The 24989-nt window shown below is 38.6% G+C and overlaps 1 protein-coding gene across 1 annotated transcript in view; it reads right to left on the bottom strand.

The window, feature by feature from the left end:
• Window positions 1–24989, bottom strand: part of LOC126215376 (intermembrane lipid transfer protein Vps13) — a 442186-nt gene that overhangs the window by 413070 nt on the left and 4127 nt on the right. Inside the window, exons 3-7 of the mRNA XM_049942070.1 lie at window positions 23460–23657; window positions 21618–21841; window positions 17109–17253; window positions 12544–12663; window positions 5899–6025 (exon numbers count right to left, since the gene is read on the bottom strand). Coding sequence (XP_049798027.1) covers window positions 5899–6025; window positions 12544–12663; window positions 17109–17253; window positions 21618–21841; window positions 23460–23657 — 814 coding nt within the window. The remainder of the gene's footprint in view (window positions 1–5898; window positions 6026–12543; window positions 12664–17108; window positions 17254–21617; window positions 21842–23459; window positions 23658–24989) is intronic.

Below are 24989 nucleotides of genomic sequence, written 5' to 3'. Positions count from 1 at the left end.
ACAAACAAAAAGAAATGGTTTACATTACTTTTTATCTTATCTACCTTTTTTGCTTACTAAGTCTGCCTGCCACGGAGTCACTACTTTTAATCATCACCATCATCCTAATAGAACAGTTATGACACTTATATCTACACTGTCACCTGAGACCGCAAATGTTTTTTCCTGAATACATACCATATTCCACTCTTATACTGACGTGAGAATGTCTGTTGCTTCCACACATATCGGCTGGCAACCGCTCCATCATTGGCTGCGCAGAACCAGCAGTTAACACACCTTCTTTAATTCTAGTCATAAACCTCGGTGAGCATCAATGACATTGTTGCAGGAAACGTACTTGTAGGTATGCCACTGGACCCTGTCTAGGCTTTTACCATCTCCTGCAGAAATGTATGCCATTGTTGTGTATTTGTCCAATCTTAAATTCAATTCAAATGAGCTCAGGCAATGTCTTGTGATCTAGTGATGTCTGTCAGTACTATCTCCACGAAGGGTCTTGCCACTGTAATTTATTCTCATAACGACAATTACAGTCAGTTTAATACGATTTTTTTTTTCACACACATTTAATTTTGGGTTAATTTTCTCTCTTGTTTCATCTGCACCTAACTGTCACCATCTTGTTCTAAAGCTGATTAAAAGGTGGTAATATGTTACCCAGTATTTTGATATTGGAGCAGTGACCAAATTTCTCATTTGCAAACCGCTTGGTAAGTCATTATAGTATCTTATAATCAAATAAAATATTACCTTGCATCCAGAATCAACTAACATTTTTTTGAAGGACAACATGCTCGCCTTTCAATGTTAACTCTACTTAAACAGCACCATAAATGTTTGTGTACAGTATCCACACATGTATAAGAACTTTTATTGCAAATCTGTTCAAATAGAACAAGAGTTTGTAAGATTATAGCAATAAATTTTATGTTTTTCTGTACTTCACAAAACTGTCAAATTTTAAGCAGAGCAACAGACTGTCGTGGTGGCTAGTCGATAGTTTCTCGCATATCCCTTGCAGCAGCATCATGTGAGTACAAATGTCACTTGCTCGTTTGAGCAAATTCAATACTGTACAGAGCACTGGCATATCGCAAAATTTTGAACTTTTTGTGCGCGAGTATCGTTTGCCCTAGCTATTCTTCAGAATTCTTCAAAATAAATCTGCATGTAATTTCAATAGCCCAAGCTCCAACTGTATTTGTAAGAAAATCCCTATATCAATCTATTAAACAATGTAAAAACATTGATCACAGCGGCAATAGTTTAATATGCTAACATAAGTTGACCCCGTAGTTTTCGAGTGACGAATTTGAAGAGGGGGGGCAGGGTGGGGGGAGGGGGAGGTGGAGAGGGGGAGGGGGAGGTGGAGAGGGGGAGAGGGAGGGGGGGGGGGAGAGAGAGAGAGAGAGAGAGAGAGAGAGAGAGAGAGAGAGACTTGTTTGTTGTTGTTGTGGTCTTCAGTCCTGAGACTGGTTTGATGCAGCTCTCCATGCTACTCTATCCTGTGCAAGCTTCTTCATCTCCCAGTACCTACTGCAACCTACATCCTTCTGAACCTGCTTAGTGTATTGATCTCTTGGTCTCCCTCTACGATTTTTACCCTCCACGCTGCCCTCCAATGCTAAATTTGTGATCCCTTGATGCCTCAAAACATGTCCTACCAACTGATCCCTTCTTCTAGTCAAGTTGTGCCACAAACTCCTCTTCTCCCCAACCCTATTCAATACCTCCTCATTAGTTACGTGATCTACCCACCTTATCTTCAGGATTCTTCTGTAGCACCACATTTCGAAAGCTTCTATTCTCTTCTTGTCCAAACTGGTTATCGTCCATGTTTCACTTCCATACATGGCTACACTCCATACAAATACTTTCAGAAACGACTTCCTGACACTTAAATCTATACTCGATGTTAACAAATTTCTCTTCTTCAGAAACGATTTCCTTGCCATTGCCAGTCTACATTTTATATCCTCTCTACTTCGACCATCATCAGTTATTTTACTCCCTAAATAGCAAAACTCCTTTACTACTTTAAGTGTCTCATTTCCTAATCTAATCCCCTCAGCATCACCCGATTAAATTTGACTACATTCCATTATCCTCGTTTTGCTTTTGTTGATGTTCATCTTATATCCTCCTTTCAAGACACTGTCCATTTCGTTCAACTGCTCTTCCAAGTCCTTTGCTGTCTCTGACAGAATTACAATGTCATCGGCGAACCTCAAAGTTTTTACTTCTTCTCCATGAATTTTAATACCTACTCCGAATTTTTCTTTTGTTTCCTTTACTGCTTGCTCAATATACAGATTGAATAACATCGGGGAGAGGCTGCAACCCTGTCTCACTCCTTTGCCAACCACTGCTTCCCTTTCATGCCCCTCTACTCTTATAACTGCCATCTGGTTTCTGTACAAATTGTAAATAGCCTTTCGCTCCCTGTATTTTACCCCTGCCACCTTCATAATTTGAAAGAGAGTATTCCAGTTAACGTTGTCAAAAGCTTTCTCTAAGTCTACAAATGCTAGAAACGTAGGTTTGCCTTTTCTTAATCTTTCTTCTAAGATAAGTCGTAAGGTTAGTATTGCCTCACGTGTTCCAACATTTCTACGGAATCCAAACTGATCTTCCCCGAGGTCCGCTTCTACCAGTTTTTCCATTCGTCTGTAAAGAATTCGCGTTAGTATTTTGCAGCTGTGACTTATTACACTGATAGTTCGGTAATTTTCACATCTGTCAACACCTGCTTTCTTTGATATTGGAATTATTATATTCTTCTTGAAGTCTGAGGGTATTTCGCCTGTCTCATACATCTTGCTCACCAGATTGTAGAGTTTTGTCATGACTGGCTCTCCCAAGGCCATCAGTAGCTCTAATGGAATGTTGTCTACTCCCGGGGCCTTGTTTCGACTCAGGTCTTTCAGTGCTCTGTCAAACTCTTCACGCAGTATCTTATCTCCCATTTCATCTTCATCTACATCCTCTTCCATTTCCATAATATTGTCCTCAAGTACATCGCCCTTGTATAAACCCTCTATATACTCCTTCCACCTTTCTGCCTTCCCTTCTTTGCTTAGAACTGGGTAGCCATCTGAGCTCTTGATATTCATACAAGTGGTTCTCTTCTCTCCAAAGGTCTCTTTAATTTTCCTGTAGGCAGTATCTATCTTACCCCTAGTGAGACAAGCCTCTACATCCTTACATTTGTCCTCTAGCCATCCCTGCTTAGCCATTTTGCACTTTCTGTCGATCTCATTTTTGAGACGTTTGTATTCCCTTTTGCCTGCTTCATTTACTGAGTAATGGAGTAAATAGGGTAAATGAAGATGCTAGCTACACCTGCAACTAGCAATGGTATATTTGACCATGAATGGTACCTGTGCGATGTCCTCAATACATTACAATGTCAAAGGTGGCCATAACGGTGTTCATGTAGTTGTGAATGCATTATGTCAGAGCTAAGTATCCTCAAATGTGGGAAAAATTATTGGTGCTCTATAGTGAGGTGCTTCTGTAATCAGTGTAGCTGAAGTGTTGTATGTTTCAACAATAATTATAAAGATCTACAGCACATACAGAGAGAATGAAAAAATCTCCACTAAGTCACAACGTGAACAAAACTGCGTGTTTGGTATCATGACGGATGGTCAATGAACAGGACTGTGACAAAAGGTACGAGGACAACAGTTGCAAAAGTCACTGAAGAATTGAATGCCCAATTCGCAAACTCTTTCAGCATTAAAACACCACAAAGAGAGCTTCATAAGCACAGAATTGCAGGGTAAGGTGAATACCAAAACTATTCATCAGAGATGCAAATCCCCGTAACAGGAAAACGTGGTGTTGAAGCCTTGATACCTGGACAATGGTGCAATGGAAGAAAGTAATTTGGTGGTTCGGTCACGTTTCACACTGTTTCCAACTTCTGGGAGAATTTGCAATCCAAGAGTGGAATACGGTGTGGGAAGCCATATTGTGGTATTCCATGGTTACTGTGTAAGGTCACATTACTTACAACCATTATGTGACAATGAATGTTACATTTGTATGTATAACACTACCTTCCTCAAAACTGTACCTAATACTTCCCTTTCACATTAAGTTGGACTGTAATTTAGTTGGTCCATAAAGGCAGTCCAAAGTAAGTCTCGTCTCCTTCACATAACACCTGCACATTCAAACATCCACACTGTAACATATTGTACTGATATGGTGTAATCTAACTATGGTTTTTCAGTTTTATTATAACATTGTATAAAAGCTATAACAAAAAAGAAAAAAAAGAAAGAGAATCAATGTAGCTCATGTGTACAATCTGTTATTGGTGCTAATATATCACATGATTTATTTGTTACTACATCAGTATTGTTGTATTTTTTAGATTGACTGGCACATCTCATTAAAAGGCCCAACATAATTTTTTGTAGTTTGGACTTCATACTGTAATTTCTAATATTATGTGAAGCATGACACGATTTTTGAGTTTTGATCCACTACTTTTAGTAATATAATACATGTGAGAATAACGATCATAATATATCAGTGAATATTGTGCCATTAGCTTACTTAATGTTACTGAGCATCCGTAGATAGGTTCTAAAGATCTTTGGTCACACCTTAATAGGTGTGCCTATACCATGATATGGCAGCTTTTGTGTTGGCTAATGGATGTAATCGTGTACATTACTGTATTGTTTTTGTGCCACCTATGCACAGAAACATGATGTATACCTGTCCATATGGGACTTCAGTGTGAAATTCAAACCACGTATTGTTTCTGGAGACTCCTCGCACCACTGAGAGGTGAAAGCTGGGCAAAAACAAAGACTGAAAAATCTGTAATCCAACCGAGAGTTGATCCCTTGACCTCTCTGTTTCCAGACATACTTTACTGCTAGACCACTTTATACAGATAGTTTCTTTATAGGTTCTGATGACTGAGGTTGTGAGTATCAAAATGTGTGTCTTGTACGTCCATAGCTTTTGACTGCATAGACTTGCAAACTAGAAATATGTATACCACCAATGGACCGAATACTGCAGTATCTGACAAATTTCAAATTGGTACCTCTACCCAATGCTAAGGAAAAAAGTCTCATTACGTGTACAGATGGACAAACACACAAAGACAGACAACAAATAGCAACAAAAAAATTATTGATATACTTACAAATTAGCAATTTTCATAATTTTTTTATTGTACTATGAACTCTTGCTTCTTGTCAAATTTCATGATTCTAGGTCAACAGGTAGTACCCAACAGGTTTGATGAGTAAGTCTGACAATGCCAAAAAAATGTGACAAATGGCTATATCTTTTCACAGCACTGACTTGGAAGCTTCAATTTTATAAACTGCCAAGGAACCATAAACCTTAGAATATGACAAATTTCAAGTTGATATATCTACCGGTCTCTGAGTAAAAGGTGTCTTAACAGAAGGACAGACAGACTAAGTGATTCTATAATAGATCCGTTTTTAGCAACTGAGGCACAGATCCCTAAAAAGCAACCAATCAAATAAAATTTTAGTAACAATTTGCTTGCACAAACCATGCAAATGGCAAGCTGTAGAAAAAGTATATCAACACCAACTAACTCATTATGTCACATAACCAAATTTGAATCTACATAATCATATAACCAACTTACACTGGAACAATTGTGCTAAAATACGTATCTTGGAATGGGTAAAACCAGAAGTTGCATTTTGCTCGATGTAATGACCTGTAACTGTTTCATTACTAAATGAATGTGAAGTAGTGAGCTTTAAGTATCCAGCCCAAAATGATAAAGTTTAACACCTTATGTAGGTTCCATTTCTGCAATAAGAAACATTTGCATGCGAACAAAATAATTCATCACAACTACAAGAAAAGTAATGGAAAATTCACCATTGCTTGTAGTGGCCTCGATAGGAACTCAAATGGGGGCGATACTTCCGGTATTGGGCAGCACGGTTCATGCGGTCCATGGACTCCAGAAGCTCAATCAAGTCTTGGTACTGCTCTTTGCTGACACCTGCAACAGTAGGCACACAGTTAAAAGTGCGTCAACCGTTCTCCATCCTAAGAACGACAGTTTCAATCATTAATTTTAAGATGTATTTCAATTTAGCACTGAACAATCATTGCTGTTTACTGATGCATGTTCCACTTTGACAGAAACAGATATACATACCATACCTGACAATATATGCCTGATAAACACTAAAAACTCATTACAAAATAATGGAGGTAGTAGGATAAAAATATAGGGAATGAAAGGTCATTTACAACCAGACCACAGTTATAAAGTCAAAGGGCATACAAGGCAAACAGTAATCATGAAGGGACTAAGACAGGATTGCAGTCTATCCATAGTATTGTTATTCAATATGTATATCGAACAAGTGCTAAAAAGACCCCACCCACAATCAACTGAAGAGTAATTTGGAAAGTGCGCAAAATTTCAGAGAGAAGAAATAAAAATTTTGAGGCTTGCCACTGACACTGTAATTCTGTCAGAGACAGCAAAGGATTTGGACGATCGGTCGAATGAAGCAGATAGTGTCTTGAAAATAGGTTATAATATGAGCATCAGCAAAAGTGAAACAAGGGGAATTTAGCTGAATTAAGTCAGGTGATGCTGAGGGAATAAAATCATGAAATAAGACACTGAAAATAATAGGTGAGTTCTGCTATTTTGGTAGCAAAATGACAGACAACTGCTAAAGTAGAGAGCATATAAAATCCAGGCTGGCAACAGCAAGAAAAAACATTTCAAAAACTGAGAAGCTGGGCAGTACTTAATGCAAATTTACGTGTTACAGTGGTCTTCATGAAACTAGGCAGTTCAAGGTCACCTCTCCTACTTACAGCATTGCCAGTTAGTGATAATTTCAAATGTTGGTAAAAAATATTTGATGCATCTACTTTTAGTCTAGAATATGATATGAAAATTTCCAAAACAAAATTTGTCCCACTCATTACCACAAACACTAACAACTAAGGTTACAAGAAATTGTCAAGAAAAGTTTTTTGTGCCTCAATCTGTGGAAAAAGTAGTACTAACATATTTAGACAAAAGACGTAAGAACACTAAACATGTACACACATTTTATAGTGAGAACATATGAAAACATACAATAAAATACCATAACCAAAGCGAAATTTTACAAAATAGATTCACATTCTGCAACTATGCGTTAATGTCAGCTGTTTGCCACACATGAAAATTTGTGCCAGACCGGGACTTGAACTCAGATTTTCCTGCTTATTGCGAGTGCTCACCTTAACCACTTTGGCTATCCAAGCATGTGTTCAGGACTGACAAACTTCCACATGTCACATAATCACAACCCTTATGCTCACTCAGACAAGCCCAGAACTAAGTAGCCCACTGAAAAAACAGTTCTGGCTGTGGTGATGTAAATGCTATTGGAAATCTTCAATTTTCTCAAGAATTTTTGAGAGTTGTATCAAACTGCTTTGGGTGACAAATATTTGAATTCTGAACTTCACGTAACATAAATAGAAACAATACAAACATCCAATTACTGTGCGGTGTCCTTGTCAGCGTAGCCCGTCTTTTTTTGGAGGTCCCATTTCAAACATTCTCACTCCAATAAACACAGAATTATTTTATTGTACTTGTAATTCCCAATCACCCCTGACAGAATCGTCTTCTCCACCTTCCATTCTGGACAATGGCAAGCAAACTACATTCCCCAACATCCAAAAAAAAAGCCAAGTAGTTAATAAAATGCAGCTAAGGTTTCTAAGACATTGAGTCTCATCTTTATCTACAATAATCGTGTAGGCTGAAGCACCAAGTTAAAATTTGTACCAGCACCGGGATTCGAATCCAGGTCCCTGCTTACTAGGCGGATTTGCTAATCATTGTGCCACTCTGGCACTGCAGTTACCACAGTTTCACGGATTACCGTAGTGCATCTCCATTCCTCATACAAATTCCAGTTCACATCTCCACCCAGCACAGGTACGAATTTTAATTCATTACTTCAGCCTACACCATTATCGTAGATAAAGGTGAAACTCACCATGTCTCAGGGGCATAAACTGTATGCCCTATGCCTGAGGCACAGGCAGGATTAACTCCATTTCACTCATTGCTAACACACTATTCCAATACTGGACAGCCTCGTCAATACGGATGCAAGTTTATAAGAGGACTAGCAATGGGCTGAGGTGTGAATTGGAATCTGTATGAGGTAGGGAGACATACTAGGGAATCCGTGTAACTATGGTAGCAACAGTGCCAGAGATTACAGCAGTTAGCACATCTGTCTAGGAAGCAGGAGACCCAGATTGCAGTCCTGTTACTGGTCCAAATTTTAATTAATTGCTTTAACGTACATCTTTACCCTAGTTATGCAGTTGTCTAAAAAACCCTAATAATTTTGGGTATGAATATAATAGAGGGAAACATTCCACGCAGGAAAAATATATCTAAAAACAAAGATGATGTGACTTACCATACGAAAGCGCTGGCAGGTCGATAGACACACAAACAAACACAATCATACACACAAAATTCAAGCTTTCGCAACCAACGGTTGCTTCGTCAGGAAAGAGGGAAGGAGAGGGAAAGACGAAAGGGATATCCCTATGAAATCCCCAAACCACCTTCCCTACTCTCTGGCTCCTACCCTTGTAACTGCCCCCGGTGTAAAACCTGTCCCATGCACCCTCCCACCACCACCACCTATTCCAGTCCTGTAACCCGGAAGGTGTACACGATCAAAGGCAGAGCCACGTGTGAAAGCACCCACGTGATTTACCAACTGACCTGCCTACACTGTGAAGCCTTCTATGTGGGAATGACCAGCAACAAACTGTCCATTCGCATGAACGGACACAGGCAGACAGTGTTTGTTGGTAATGAGGATCACCCTGTGGCTAAACATGCCTTGGTGCACGGCCAGCACATTTTGGCACAGTGTTACACCGTCCGGGTTATCTGGATACTTCCCACTAACACCAACCTGTCAGAACTCCGGAGATGGGAACTTGCCCTTCAGTATATCCTCTCTTCTCGTTATCCGCCAGGCCTCAACCTCCGCTAATTTCAAGTTGCCGCCGCTCATACCTCACCTGTCTTTCAACAACGTCTTTGCCCCTGCACTTCTGCCTCGACTAACATATCTGCCGAATCTCTTTGCCTTTACAAATGTCTGCTTGTGTCTGTGTACGTGTGGTTGGATATGGGTGTGTGTGCGCGCGCGAGTGTATACCTGTCCTTTTTTCCCCCTAAGGTAAGTCTTTCCACTCCCGGGATTGGAATGACTCCTTACCCTCTCCCTTAAAACCCACATCCTTTCGTCTTTAACACTAGAAAGTTTTCAAAATCAGCACTCGGTTATGATGCGAATTAAGGCTGGACATATTTCAGTGACAGTCATTTCAAATTTAAATTCTTTTACTTTGCATGTAACTTATCGTAAATGATGTAAGAGTGGCTCAAAATGATGAATTTTGGATTGTTGTTGAAAGGGGGCTGCAAACACGGTAATATACAAGTGAAAGCGTGTTTCTCGAGCATATTTTGGCGGTGTCAACTTTGTACAGTTTAAAGATAACCCGCAAATATTCGCAACAGACACAGTTATTACCGAGGATATCCGCACTCGTGCAGACCTGTTACTATAAGTAGTGTTGTTTTCAAGTGAAAGCTGTGAGAGGATTATTAGCGCAGAGATTTAAAAAAATTAAAATAGGCAGCGTCCATAGTTTGCATGTTATGCTCGTTCTCTTCTATTCTCCTCCCTTCATTCCAGTATAAACACTTGTTCACAAGTATAAACGAATGGCAGTGAACATTGGCAAATTATCTATGAATACTCGTTTGCAGCAGTGTAAACGATGTTTTACACTCTTTCGCTCTAGTATATACCAGGATTTAGAGGGACCGATGATCTAGCAGTTAGATGACGGCTATTATTCATTTATTTCACTGTTGCGATTTCAGCTCTAGAGCCATTTTCAAGTACCAAGGGAAAGGTCTTGTAAGGTAACGCTTCTTAAATTGTTTACCAAATGTTACCACACTATGCTTTGCATTTTGTTATCCATATGTTATATTGGTTTCGGTTTTCACATTGCACACAAAAATGCCTCTACACCCAAAATTACGATAGTGAAGTGAATAAACAGTTTTAAAAAGTCCAAATCGCAGCAAAGGTTCCATTTAAAAATTATATGATTTGATTCTTGTACAGGAAGGGCTGCCACGTTATATTGAATATAACATAGACAAAATTTAAATAGGATCGAATGCTTATGGCTCTTTATTAATTCTTACTCTTAACTGATTTATTGATTTACCTGAATTCAAAATCCACTCGCGTAACCTTTCTTTATCTTTGACGGGAAATCTGAACATTTTTAGCTGAGGATTTGTTCGTCTACTCCTTCCACAGTTGATATACTCTTAGGTCCTCGGTATGACGACTCGATCCACTACCACCGGTATGTCAGAAACAGCTGTACTTCAGATGCCAAATAGTGGAAAGCTGCACACATTTGGCCGATGTTGCCACATATTTCACAGAACAGAGTGCCATCTAGTGGTTGATTCCAGAAGTAAGGGTGTGACGCTGTTGCCGCCTGGTGGCAGTTCCCTGACAAGGGTTGCCTGCTAGACCAAGCGATCGGGCAATCTGTTTCTTACGTGATCTGGGATAATAGTCAATAAGTCAACTTCCCTTTTAGCAGTACCAACAGGTGCATTGAAAGAATCGGAAATCAATTTCCATTCAACTTACATCACATGATCTGATATCACAATCACAGAGCCTACAAGTACGAAGCACAGTAAGTATTTTTGTTTCATTACTAGAGTGTTGATGTAATTAATTTTACCTTTGTGGAGTTACCCGCTTTGAATGTAGAAAACTTACAGTACAGCAAAACCTGATGATGACAATCTTTTTTACGAATCTTCCCAACATGGCAAAGAAATACAATTTTGCACCATCTACATGTGCGGCATATTCAAAAATAAGGAAGCATTCTCAAGTGATGAAGCTAACAATTCCTGTGGTGCAGTTTCAAAGGCTAAGAAGTAGAATAATTTCTATTAGCAGAAACATATGCAAGAGCAGGCTTGTGAAACAGCTCTGAAGATCAGCAGTGAAATTTTTAGTGGATCGAAGCACTGGGTGAATTGCTTTTATAAAAACATCAAACTGTCATTTCAAATTTTAAGTGGAAAAAATGAGGCTCTGGTCACAGAAAGTGTGAACAAGTGGAAGAACATCAAATTGCTATGACTGATACGGGGTTATAATGCCATACATATTTTGAAACTAATGAAACTGGCAAAACTTTCTGCAAAATCATATTCTGTTACGGGAGAAAAATGCCACGGGGTTAAAAAAAGTAAAGAAAGGATGATGAACCTATTGAGTGTAAACACTGATGGAAGTGAAAAGTTGCTGCCACTATCAATCAACCAGGTGTTTCCGAAACATAGAAACTCTACTTTGTACAACAGTAGCCCCTGGAGATGTCGGCAACAACATTTTCAGGTGTTTAGATGCTACAATGGGTGCAGCAGGAAAAAATTGTACTTATTACTGACCTATGCCCTATGAATCGTAAGAAAATGTAATTTCTGAAGAATATGAATGCTGTGTCCTTTCTCTAAATGGCACAGTTAAATCCAGATACAGAGTAGCATGTGTGTAATAGTCAATTTCATTCTCTGAGAGGAAGGAAGTGATGAGATTCAGCATTTACAGGCTACACACGTTTGTAGTTGCCTGGAATTCTGTACCACAACAAACTGTTTCAAATTGTTTCAGAAAGCCTAGATGTGGCAGGTCAGTTGCTGTTGAAGACAATGTCGTTGAATACGAAGGATGGAGTAGCAAAACTTATATTTATTAAATGCAACATTTCAGGGCATTGTTTGTTGTGATGATGACATCCTGACTTCTATATCCAAGATTTATGCCAGTGAAATGCTTATGAAAAATGAAAAGTACGAGCTGGCAGTAACAATGAAGGTGACGACAATGAAGATGAAGAAGAAGAAATGCATTCCATCAAGTCCCACTGTTCCTGATCAAGGAATTTAGGAATTTATTTTCCTCTTTTACGAAAGAGGAATCAATTTTAACTAATATCAACAGACGGAGCATCAATTTCTATCACTACAATATGCTGGAAAGACAAAATAAATGTAACCTACTAATTTATAAAAAAAAAAAAAGTGAAGAATGTGTTCTGTGAGAAGTGTAATAATTGTATACTTACTGTAATTAAATATGAACCACACAAAATTGCTAATTTTGTAATTAAGCAGCTCTTGTATCATCTCAATATGCTTGATTTATAATTCAGGATCACTCATTCCATGCACTCTGGCAAAACCCCCATTTAAGGAAAACCTCTATTTACAGAGAAAAATATTTGGGTCTCCAGAGATTCATTAAAAAAGCATTTTATTGTATAGTTTGGTTACAATAAACATGTGTTTTTCATTGGACACCACCAAAATATACCCACAAAAAAGAACATGTGGCAGGAACTCACCTACTGACAGCTTCTCCAGAGCAAAGTCCAGCAGCATCTTCGGTATACTGAAGTTGGAGCCATCCTGTTCGGGCTTAGGGTTGATACGTAACTTTGCTGATGAATTTATTGGTCCCAACACTGGAAACACAGTTATTGTGTTACTTCACATCTAAAAATTATATCTGAAATGCTGCCAAGCTTGTAGCCATTGAACAGAGGTATGGTAAAATCAGTACACAGTTGAAACATATCAAAGTGCTGTGGTATCACTCTTAAACTTAACTAGCTCAGTGCCCACTGCTTCACTTGTGTTGCATAGTTGTTACAATAAAAATAATTTTATAAACATGTATTATGCATACTGAAAAATTAATACATTAAAGAGCTGTTTCTTTTTCTACACAAACTTGACAAAGCCAATGGGTCTTGGTGACTGTTAAACAGCTTTCTTTGATTTAGTTCACAAATTGCAACATGTTCTAAACTTTTAACATTAATTATGACCATAGAAGAATGGTCTTTTCCGAATCTGCTTCAGACCAATAAGCAATTCCAATAGCTGGGGTCTGAGGTTTTTGTTAGCCCTCCCATTTCAATTCTTACGGTGATACTGCAATGGAAATTTTCGCCCCTTGCAACGTCTTTATTTGTACCTGAGAAGATTTAGCTTTAAAATTTTAAATATAACAAAATATTTTCATAAATTTTATCCCCTTATGGGATGAATTTCCAAAAACACAAACTCTTTTTTATTTCTAGCTGAGAAGTCAAATACCAATTTTCATAGATTATAGATGTAGTTTTAAAAATTCTTTAATAGTTCTTTAATAATGATTTATTTTCAAAAACTTTTCACCCACTATTTCACCCCCTCAATGGTTGAATTTCCAAAGATGACAAGACATTTATTTCTGGCCAAGAAACCAAATTCAAACTTTCGTAGTTCTAGCTTCAAAATTGCCTTAACAGTGACATATTTTCGAAAAATCAGTCCCCTACTTCACCCTGTTATGGGTGGAATTTTGAAATATCCCTTCTTAAATGATGCCTCCAGTGTAATATCAACACCCAGTTTCAAGTTTCGATCACTAGCGGTTTGGGCTGCGTGGTGACGAGTCAGGGAATCAGTCGGGACACTTCCTTTTATATACAGAAGGAAACAGTTACTTTCATATCCTTCCTATTTGCAACTTAGTTTCAAGCTACAACTTATTATCAATGGTAATTTACATTTCAGTTACATCAAATGTGTAGTTAACTCACTGAGAAATTTCTGTTTTACATACAAGCTCTACTTTTAAAATTTCAGAGCACGGTGAGCTACAATAATTTCATCCCCACTAATTATCGTATGCTCAGATATTAACAGTAATATGGTGGCTAGTGACTGAACCACACACAGTACAGCTAACTAGTTTCAGTGTCTTTCCTAAGAGTGACTGTTTTGAATCTCTATTACCTATGAAGTGTTGTTAAACTGTGCTACATTTCTGCCACACGCATTGTAGTCAAATCATTATAATTAAAGTAAGATGACAAGTAGCGTGCAGTGATTCCACCGTCTATGCAGGAGCATACCCAAACCCGGGAGAAGCAGCTGCATTGCCAGCACTGCAGACATCGGCAGTCTCACCCACACTGGGGTAACGGCCACACTACTGTGTGGGTATACGCTCCACTCAATTGTACGAGCAATCCCTTATGCCATTGCTGCAGCCGTGTTTAAAAAAAATTCAAAATATTATTGAACTTTTCTTCTACTGTATTTCTTTCCCCATTTCAACCAATTGTTCCCTAACACTCCATTTGAAACTCTGAACAACCTCTGCTTCTTCCAGTTCACTGAAGTCCAAGATTTTTTATTTCCCATCTGTACGTAATTTCTTTTATTTTTTATCTGGCACTCACAATCGACCAATTATAACCAGAGTCCTTATCAGCCCCTAGAAATGTTCCAAGTACACAATTAGTTTTCCAAATATCTGTCTTACAATTATACAAGTTATTTGAAAATTACTGGTGTCTTGATGGGTCTTCAACATACACTTCCATATCCTATACAGCCCTCCATCACAAATTTTTGTCTTGCGAGTTATCAAAAAACTTCTACTGCAGCTTGTTTTTTGTCTAGAACAGGAATAGCCAAAGCAGTGGAAAATCCAGGATGGAAAGTAACAATACTGTGAAAAGGAAAGCTGCTACTCACCATGTATCAGAAATGCTGAATCGCAGATAAGCACAACAAAAGAAAACTGTCACAAATAATAGCTTTCAGCCAGTAAGTCCTTCATCAGAATTAGACGGCACACACACACACACACACACACACACACACACACACACACACACACACACACACACACACACGGAGAGAGAGAGAGAGAGAGAGAGAGAGAGAGAGAGAGACTGCAGTCTCAGGCAACTGTTGCCCGAGACTGCAGTTGTGTGTGTGAGTTGTGTTTGCATGAGTGTGTATGTGTGTGTTTGCCGTCTAATACTGACTAAGGCTTTACTGGCTGAAAGCTATTATTTGTAACAGTCTTCTTTTGTTGTGCCTATCTGCGACTCAGCATTTCCGCTGTACATTGAGTAGCAACTTTCCTTTTCACAATATTGTTACAGGGATAGTCAACCTTTTTTTTTTTACATACCATTCACTTTTGTATCTCTGTTAGTGGCAAAATTTTCTAACTGCCCACAGCTTCCACAGTAAAGGTGATTTATGTAATAGGAAAGTAACTTTACTTTATAAAATTTTGTAACACAGGTTTATGCTAAGTTAAAACATATAATAATAATAATAATAATAATAATAATAATAATAATTCTTAACAAGTACTTCTTATGTCAAAATTTTATGAAAAACAAATGAAAAACTTTTGAAACTCCTACTGCCCACCATGAAAAGTTGGAACATCTGGAACATCCAGTACACCTAGACCATGGTAGCTACCACTGGCCTTGATGATCCTCAACAGTCTTCACTATTTCACTACACTAATAATAATAAATTGGGGAGAAGAGGAGTTTGTGGCACAACTTGACCAGAAGAAGGGATCGGTTGGTAGGACACGTTCTGAGGCATCAAGGGATCACCAATTTAGTATTGGAGGGCAGCGTGGAGGGTAAAAATCGTAGGGGGAGACCAAGAGATGCATACACTAAGCAGATTCAGAAGGATGTAGGTTGCAGTAGGTACTGGGAGATGAAGAGGCTTGCACAGGATAGAGTGGCGTGGGGAGCTGCATCAAGCCAGTCTCAGGACTGAAGACCACAACAACAACAACAACAACAACAACAACAACAACAACAATAATAATGGCGTGTGATGAGGACCTCCCGTCGGGTAGACCGCTTGCCTAGTGCAAGTCTTTCGATTTGACGCCACTTCGGCGGCTTGCGCGTCAATGGAGATGAAATGATGATGATGATTAGGACAACACAACACCCAGTCCCTGAGCGGAGAAAATCTCCGACCCAGCCGGGAATCGAACCCGGGCCCTTAGGATTGACAGTCTGTCGCGCTGACCACTCAGCTACCGGGGCGGACTTCACCACACTGAATGAACAGGTTAAAAAATACAATAAAAGACAAAGGGGATGAGATATGAAACAGACAAAAAGAAAAAGTGCAGTTAAAAAGTCATCTATAACTCCTGGGATACAAAATTTAATCAACAAAAAGCGATACAGGTAGCTAGAATAGATCAACAGAAAGCGCAAAATTGCAAAGAAGAGAGACTAGAGTATAAATGCAAGGCCTTACAATCATGTGAAAGATAGGTATCTATACAGGGAATACAAACTTTAAGACAATATTATGGTCAGTGAGAAGGAAGCAGATGATGAAGATGAGATGGGAGAGAAGAAGACCTCGATAGGGCACTGAAGGACTCAAATCGCAGATATTTTGTTCAGATGATTTGGAACTGAGAGGCTACTTCTCCACCACTTTCCCTCTGAACTCTGACCACATCTCTGATTCTATCACGTCTTCCTAATACTTTAGTACGTGGCTCACAGTTCAACAATGAGATAGTGAAATAGTTGAAACTTGAATTATTTATTCTATGCAACTAGTTTAAAGCGCTCATCACACAGTGCCAAGAATGTCTTGGAAATAATGGCAACTGCCTGGAAAAAAACAGTAGAAATTTATGTGCAAAAATTTCTTACTAACTTTCTGATCTGCATCATTTGTGACCTTTACTAGCAATAAGTCCCACAATAAAACAGTCTCGGCAAATTCATCACATTGTATTTAATGGAACAAGGTGGCACAGAACATCCCACACAAGAAATCTATTTGTGAATGAATGCAGTTCAAGGAAGTATCATTTTGGAACTCCATTTTTATCTTTTTTCCTGTAAACCTCTTACTCACACAAACAGCAAGACAATTTGGTTTCTCTGAAGTCTCACTACTGACTACATCACACACAAAGTATTCCTTCCATTATTTTTAATGTGGTACTTGTAAAATGTCACTACTCCCATATAAAAGAATTCAGGCAATAGAACCACTAGCAAAGGGAGCAAAAACAGGGGCAGCAAGCATACTACAGACCTGAACATAAACTTACTGTAACTGAAGCCCTGTGGAGCCTTTTCCTTCGAGCAGATGCTATCCTGGAACTCCGTCAGCAGCGCTTTATGGTCACCCGCACTATCTGGGAAGGATCTGGTCTTGCAGTTCCAGTAGACAGCCAGACACTCCAACACGAGCACCTGACAAAAAAAGGTGAAAATGATACCAGGAAATAAACAAGAGAAAATTTATTTACTGAAACTTGCTTTTCAATAGGCATATTTATTTTTATTACAAAATTACGAAAGCAGTTAAAAAAGTATCAGGTTCTTTAATATTTGCAATAGCTTTCTGTCAGTGAGCACACATTATAACTGTTACTTGAAGCTGCTGGAGTAGTCTAGTATGTAATAATGCTCTCTGATTCCAACTCCTAAAATAAATTTCATGTTTTTCACTCTGGAATTTATTTTCTGTCTACAATTACCTTGTGGTGTCACCGCCAGACACCACACTTGCTAGGTGGTAGCTTTAAATCGGCCGCGGTCCATTAGTACATGTCGGACCCGCGTGTCGCCACTGTCAGTGATCGCAGACCGAGCGCCACCACACGGCAGGTCTCGTGAGACGGACTAGCACTCGCCCCAGTTGTACGACGACTTTGCTAGCGACTACACTGACGAAGCCTTTCTCTCATTTGCCGAGAGACAGTTAGAACAGCCTTCAGCTAAGTCCATGTCTACGACCTAGCAAGGCGCCATTAACCATTTCAAGATAGAGTCACTTGTATCATCAAGAATGCTGTATACAAAAGATGGAATAAAGTTAAGTATTCTAGCAGCTACGTACTTTTCTTTATAGCATTCATTACGAATCCTGTTTCAGACCTAAACAAGCCTGCGTGAGTTGACGCGTGCCCTTTCGGCTTCCTCGCCTTGTGTCTCTACTGTCTTGTCTAGACACAACATACCTCACTAGGTAAATAAGCTTACTAGGTAACTGTAGTTCTAAGGTAAACTTCAGAATTGCAAATTTACTCCACCTGCTATATTTTCCAAATTAATCACATTCAGACAGTAATTTAGGTTAAATAAGAATTTTTGCTCCCAAGATCACGTGTTTAACAATTATCATTTCCTGAATGCCCACTTTTGACACATCTAGTTCGTCTTCAGATCTAAAACATACTGCGACAACAACATTACTGTGACAATCTGAATAATTGTAAACCAATATACAACTTGAAACTATCACGTTATAACCAGGTCACAATCTTCTACATACCTCCTGGAAATAATATTACTGTGCACGAATCTTACAACCATAATGAGAGAACCCTCCAGTTACAAAACACAGGTGCCACACTGACTTGTCGAAAACATAAAACAGAGTAATTACAAAGTACATCGCATCAACAGTGTGGCCCATAGGGGTAGCGAGTTCGAGTTCTTCCGTGGAGCCATTATGGTTATCACCTATCAGGAAAGACTGAGTGAACTTGCAGCAGAAACGATGGTGAGCAGTTTACACACTTGGCCAACAGGTGGCATTAGTGAGCCATTGTATTGATTATTAAATATTCTTTGAAATACAACATTGTACTTACTGGAAACATTGACACAGAATTGGTTATGATGTAATGGAAAAATTATCTATCAGCCTAAGCAAAGAGAATTATAAGGAATTACATACTGTATTTCACAAACTGTAAGACACACCTTCACATTTAAGCACTTTAACAAACAACATTTTAACCATTTTTATTATTGGACTGCAAAGCCAAACTAAAAAAAAAAAATTCTTAGTTTATAAAACCAAACTGACTTCCCTCAAAATCATTATCTGAACTTTCTTCTTCATCTCTGATGTCGTCGTCATCACCACTGTCGTCATTGTCCTCTTCATATATAAGATGGTCATCACTGCCATCGAGAGCGTTACTTATGCCACACTTCTTTAAAGATTTAACAATAATGTCTTCTGCCACTCCAGACCAAAAGTACTTTATACACTGACACACTCGTTTGACTATAGGTTGTTTTGAAGATCTCTTTGCCGTGAATTCATGTCGGGTTTCATCCGTAACCCATTTGTGCCATTCCTCTCTCATATACACTTTAAATGATTTATTTATCGAGACCTCGAGAGGTTACAATTGTGAAGTAAGTTCTCTCGCATTAGCAACAAGCTCTCTATTTCCTTATCTCAATTTCTCTTTCACAGAATTTTTAAAATTACTACTAAACTGATCTAGCACAAGATGAGAACTCTTCTTCAATAAAGCACCTTTCCTTCTCTCCCATATTCTGTTAATCCATAATTTCATACCAGCCTCAGCCATCCAACCTTCGTCATATACATGAACACCACCACCTAGCTGTATTTTAGAAAGTTTTGGCATTGTTTTGCACCTGAAAATGATCACCGGATTAAGTTTAGTACTGTTAGCACAACGTGAAAGGACGACAGTGTAGTGCATTTTTTCATGTCCACTTGTTTTTATAGTTACAGTTTTAGCACCTTTCATGGCAACAGTTCTGTTACTCGGCACATCAAATGTCAGAGGACTTTTGTCCATATTCGTTATTTGGCTTAGTTCCAGCCTGGTTTTCTTCCAATGTTGAATAATAAAGCAATGGAAAAATAATATTTTGTCTTCATATTCTTGTGACATTTTCTGAGATGTTTTGGTTTTGGTTCACATGCTACATTCATGACGCTTCAGAAACCTGTAGCACCAACCAACTTCACCCTTAAAGTCTGTCAAGTTCCACTGTAGCATTAGCTTACAAGCGAATATGTCAATCATTTTTGTATTAATTCCAGTGCCATTTTGACGGTGTCCTTTGATCCATTTCTGTATGTCATCTAGTTGTGGCCTCTATTTGCACATTTAGTCTTCCTCTTTTTTTTCAGATCATCTTTACTAGCCTGCCATTCACAAACAGTTCCCCCCCCCCCCCTCATGGTGCACTAATCCCATTGTAATGACAGAAAACAGTGGGCAAAATTTTCACACATGACCAAATTTGTCGAATTTTTTTTGGTCTTTGGTCTCCCTAGGGAGGTCTGGGCCTCTGTTTTGATGCCACACCCATATACCCATGTTTTGTCACCTGTCATAATCTTGTTGAGCAGTTATGGACCATTGTCGGCTCCATTCCGCAATTCCTGAAAAATACTTAAGTTACAGCATTTTTGGTTGAAATTCAACAGAACACACTTTGCTGCTGTGCATTTCATGCAAAAAACTTAATGCTTGGCATGAGCCAAAGGATAAGCTCACAACAGCAACCTCTCTTATTGAGATTCAGCAATTTTCCAGAACTTTTTTTTTACATTTTTGTCAGTAATTGATGTATTGTGGCATCCAGTGAGGTTGTCATCTTCAATGTCTTCTCGACCCCGTATGAAATGTTTCTACACTTATAAACTCACATTTTGAATGCAGTGCTGCACTTATTCCATTTTTTAAGCATAATTTAATGCAAATTCTTTGATCCATCGATTTTGGTAATATAAATTCACCAAGCACTCGAAAGCATGTATAACCTCTTGTCTAAACTAAATATTCAAAACAGCTGAAAATGCAAACATTCATCAGAAATGTGTGTACCAACTGGAGAAAACAATTGAAAAGCTGATGTATAACACATGCGAAATTGAAAACATTCCTGTTACTTTTTTATCACATTTTGTACTTAGCAATAAGGAAAATTATTCATTTGGTAATCATACTGTGCCATTTGTTCTGGACTGACCATTTTTGTAAGTCTCACAATAAAATTTGCGATGTCACTGTTTTCTCATGCATTACTCTTGTGGTTCCAAATGTTTGTGTCTGCTGGGAGAATGAAAGTGGTTGCACTGTTGGACTGTTCTTCGGTTGCTGCACCCCCGCCGCGTCCACAGTCACGATTCTTTTTAAATATCCCTCTCCATCTTAAGCTAGCACTGCACGAATGTCACTGGTGAACCCAGTCTTTCAGTTTTGTGAAGATCTGTTAGACATTTTGGCACTCACCATGCACAAAACCTCTCTGTGATAATGTTAAAAATGGTTAACTGGAAATATCAGGCACATTTTCAGAAAGTTCGAAGAGTGTGAACCACGACTTATGTGCACAAATTTTTTAGCACGTTCACATCTGTGCAACCAGCATCGAATTTTTTGTGCCTGTCCATCAAACCACCACTCACATACACACAACACATTTGGTGACAAATCTCAGCAGCACTGACTACTCTAGTTTGCAGGAAGCAAATAGCAGAACATATGTTGGAACTGGCTGGAGTTGCAATAACGCTGCCCATTTCAATAACTTACTGCTTATATAACACTCAGAAATTAAACAGAGAGCTGACTATGTCAATGTGACCTTCGAAGTCTCCTTTTCCAACCACATAACTTCTATCAAACTAAAAGCATTTGTTTGTTTTTAATAGCCAATTAAAGGTTAATTTACAAATAGCACTTATAAAATGGGAAAGTATATCCCTTGTGCGAGTTTTGTCACCGAGATTAAAGTACATAATATAACTGTTCAGAAGTTGTACGACTGACCTTGTAGAACATGGGCGAGTCGTCTTGCACAATACACTCGTTCCATTTGTCATCGGTGCTGTGCACCGATAGATTGTGCAGTGTCACACCCACTGAGAACGGCCGCTGTGGGCAGGTGTATCTGTCTTCGTACCGTATGTGGATGTCGTGGATGTACACCTGCACATTCTTTATGATCTGCGCCGCCAGCTTCTCGGTGAATGTGCTCGGCAGCTTTTCCTTGTCTGTGCAAGTGTGTGATGAAAAAAAATCTGTATTAAATCTCTAATCGAGCATTGCAGTCACACAAGCGTGCGCACGCCCACACACACACACACACACACACACACACACACACACACAAGCGTGCGCGTGGAACTATTGGAGACAACATTTTAGATAAGTCACAGATTTATCTAAACAGTACAAGTGCTCAAAAACTGATGGACATTGACTGATGAAGATGTAGATTCAGGTCAGCTGGCATCACACCAGAAATTGTTCACAAAGTGAAGGATCAGACTCTAAAAACTGTAGATAGACCATCTGAGCTTCTGCAACACCTTGGAAGTAACTAATCTAAACTCCGTCCAAACACGTCTTCAAAGGTTCAACGGTACCGATGATACCAACAAACCACCATGTCATCCTCAGCTGACAGGCATCACGGGATGTGGATATGGAGGAGCATGTGGTCAGCACAACGCTCTCCTGGCCATTGTAAGTTTTTGTGACCAGCATCTAGGAAATTAGTTAAGGTATATGTGAATGTATTCTGTCATAAGTATTGAACATCTGAAGGATTGCAGAGAGGTTTATTTCAGGATTCCTTCAATACAATCACGAGCAACATACGGAAGCCTATAAGGAATTTAAACAGCTGCGTCAAAAGATCCAAAGGTTGTCACTGGTGATAGACGACTTCATGGATATGATTTAGAAGCTAAGAATCATTCATCATAATGGGAAATTCTCCCCATCCTCTTCTGCCTACACACACACACACACACACACACACACACACACACACACACACACACAGGTAGATGGAGACTTTTTTTTAATGAATATTTTCATTCAGAATACCAATTTCAAATTATGAGGACACTGATGACGAAAACATCGAGTGATTAGATAGCAACACTTATTGACCAGAATTTGAGCTGATAAGTATTTTCAGTGGCAGATGAGAATGGTGACACGGTGATCGAGGAACCAGTTATCACATACACCAAAGCACAGAAATGCCTTTATCTGTTCAAGAACACGTGACAACATTCATTGGCATTAACTGATGTTCTGACTCCTACAATAGAGGTACTGCCAGAAAAAAAGTGAATGAAAAACAGAACCAGATAAAATTGGATGAATATTTATTACAAGTGAACTGAAAGCAAGTTATATAAAACACACTGTTTTCTAGATAAGTAGAGCTTTTCATTAGTAATGCATTTGTACAACAATGAGTTGTATGGGAGTGCAAGCTTCCTAAGTGAATTTCAATGATTAAGTCTTCCCGGGTTATCAGCTGAGTCAAGGCATCATTCTGCACAGAATCCGAGATGACTTAATCATTAATGCAATGAAGTTTCAAATTTGACGCAAAGAATGTTTCATATAAACAGTGAATATTAGTTTCTGGTACAAATATGTGTATTTTGGATTATCTGTGTTTTCTGGATACTTCCAGGGTGCACTTTATAAGTGGCAGAAATGTTGCGATCTGTGAATTTGCTCCTGAGGGGTCTATTTCGAAGGTGATTATGCAAATTAGATCTAATTTTAACTAATATATTTTGTGAACTTTTGGATACCACACTCGATATGCCAAAAACTGAACACAGGCAGAGCTCAGCCTTTTACCTTTCCCCTTCTCCAGCTTCTTGGCCTCCTCGATGCGCTGCAGCTCGGCCTGCTTCGCATCCTGCTTCCACTTCTCTTCCTTCTCTGCATCATATTTTATTTCCTGATTGGGGACAACCAACAGAAATAATCTCTCAATGCTCGCTATTACGGGAGCACTATACAAGTTGCGCCATGGGATTTTCAGCACAAGTTTCCCTGAAACAATAGTAAAATCAATCACAGTTTCATCTTTGAATCATGTAACTGATCTGCTTCATCATCATCATCGTCGTCATCATGGATAGCAGAAGTGATCCAATATCCTTGACATCAGTTTGTTGTAGAATCTTGGAACAGACTGAGCTCAAACATAATGATGTATCTCCAGAATAACCTCCATGCCAACCACATGATCAAAAACTTCAGTCACGCAAAACCCAACTCACGTTTGTAATTACTGTTGTGTCTTCATTTATGCATCTCCAAGCTCTATGTTTCATTATTACATCCTATTGCTTTTTCAATAATTTGCAGGTATTTTCAAATTTGTCCTGTAAGCCTGCATTACAAATGGGTGCCCAACTGCATAAAAATTAAATAGAGCAAATAAATAAACAAACATGAACATCATATCACGTGCTCTGCTGTACTCATAAATGACTCTAGACAATCAATATAACATATTTTCACAATAACTATTCCTTCATTTATTCATTCACATACTATGTTCCATAAATCTCACAATAAAGGACTATGCAACAAGTGAAGTTACGTAGTAGTGAGCAGAATTGTGTCACTGTCGACTACATCTATAAAGAATACTAACAACAAATTACGAGGTGCTAATCTACTCACTGGTAATTACATAGATTGTTTCTAGATTACTTTCTATGTGTAAATGTATTTTCACTACTCCTCCACTTTTACTATTCGGCAGTTGTTTTGGCACGATAGTTCAAAGCAAGGGTGTACATAACCATACACAGAATGCTGTTTGCTGCCTATATTGGCAAAGTCAAACCCTTTTTAACATGAAGCCTAGAGTAAACAGAATTACATCTTACTTTATTTTGTAACATTGTGTGATCATGTTGCTACAGACTGCAATACAGGCAGTCAATGTAAAATTTGACAACATTGCTGGTTTAGATCAGGGCCACTACCTATCTACAATTCAATTCAAGTTTACACCAATATTTAGAAAATAGAATCAACACTAAACCAAAAAACATGGCATAGAGAAGTTAGCTAGAAAAACTGATTCCATAAAAAGAATACCTAAATGTTGAGAACAGCATCAAAAACGCATTATTCAGAATGGAAAAGAAACCATTCCTCTTTAAAATAAATGAATTGTGATGGGTTAATTATAAAGAGACAACAAGCTTTAAACATCTGCTATGCAGATAAAAATTATAAGAACAGGTAGAATATTACAGAAGCCAGGAAACCTGAATCAAATGAGCCATATTTTAAGCAGAACAACACATCAGACTTTTGTAAAACACTAAAAGATTGTTTTAAAAGTACAAACCACCAAGTTTGCAC

Source organism: Schistocerca nitens, chromosome 12 (genome assembly GCF_023898315.1).
Source record: "Schistocerca nitens isolate TAMUIC-IGC-003100 chromosome 12, iqSchNite1.1, whole genome shotgun sequence".
In the NCBI taxonomy this organism is placed as follows: domain Eukaryota; kingdom Metazoa; phylum Arthropoda; class Insecta; order Orthoptera; family Acrididae; genus Schistocerca; species Schistocerca nitens.
This window is presented reverse-complemented; position numbering and strand designations above follow the sequence as displayed.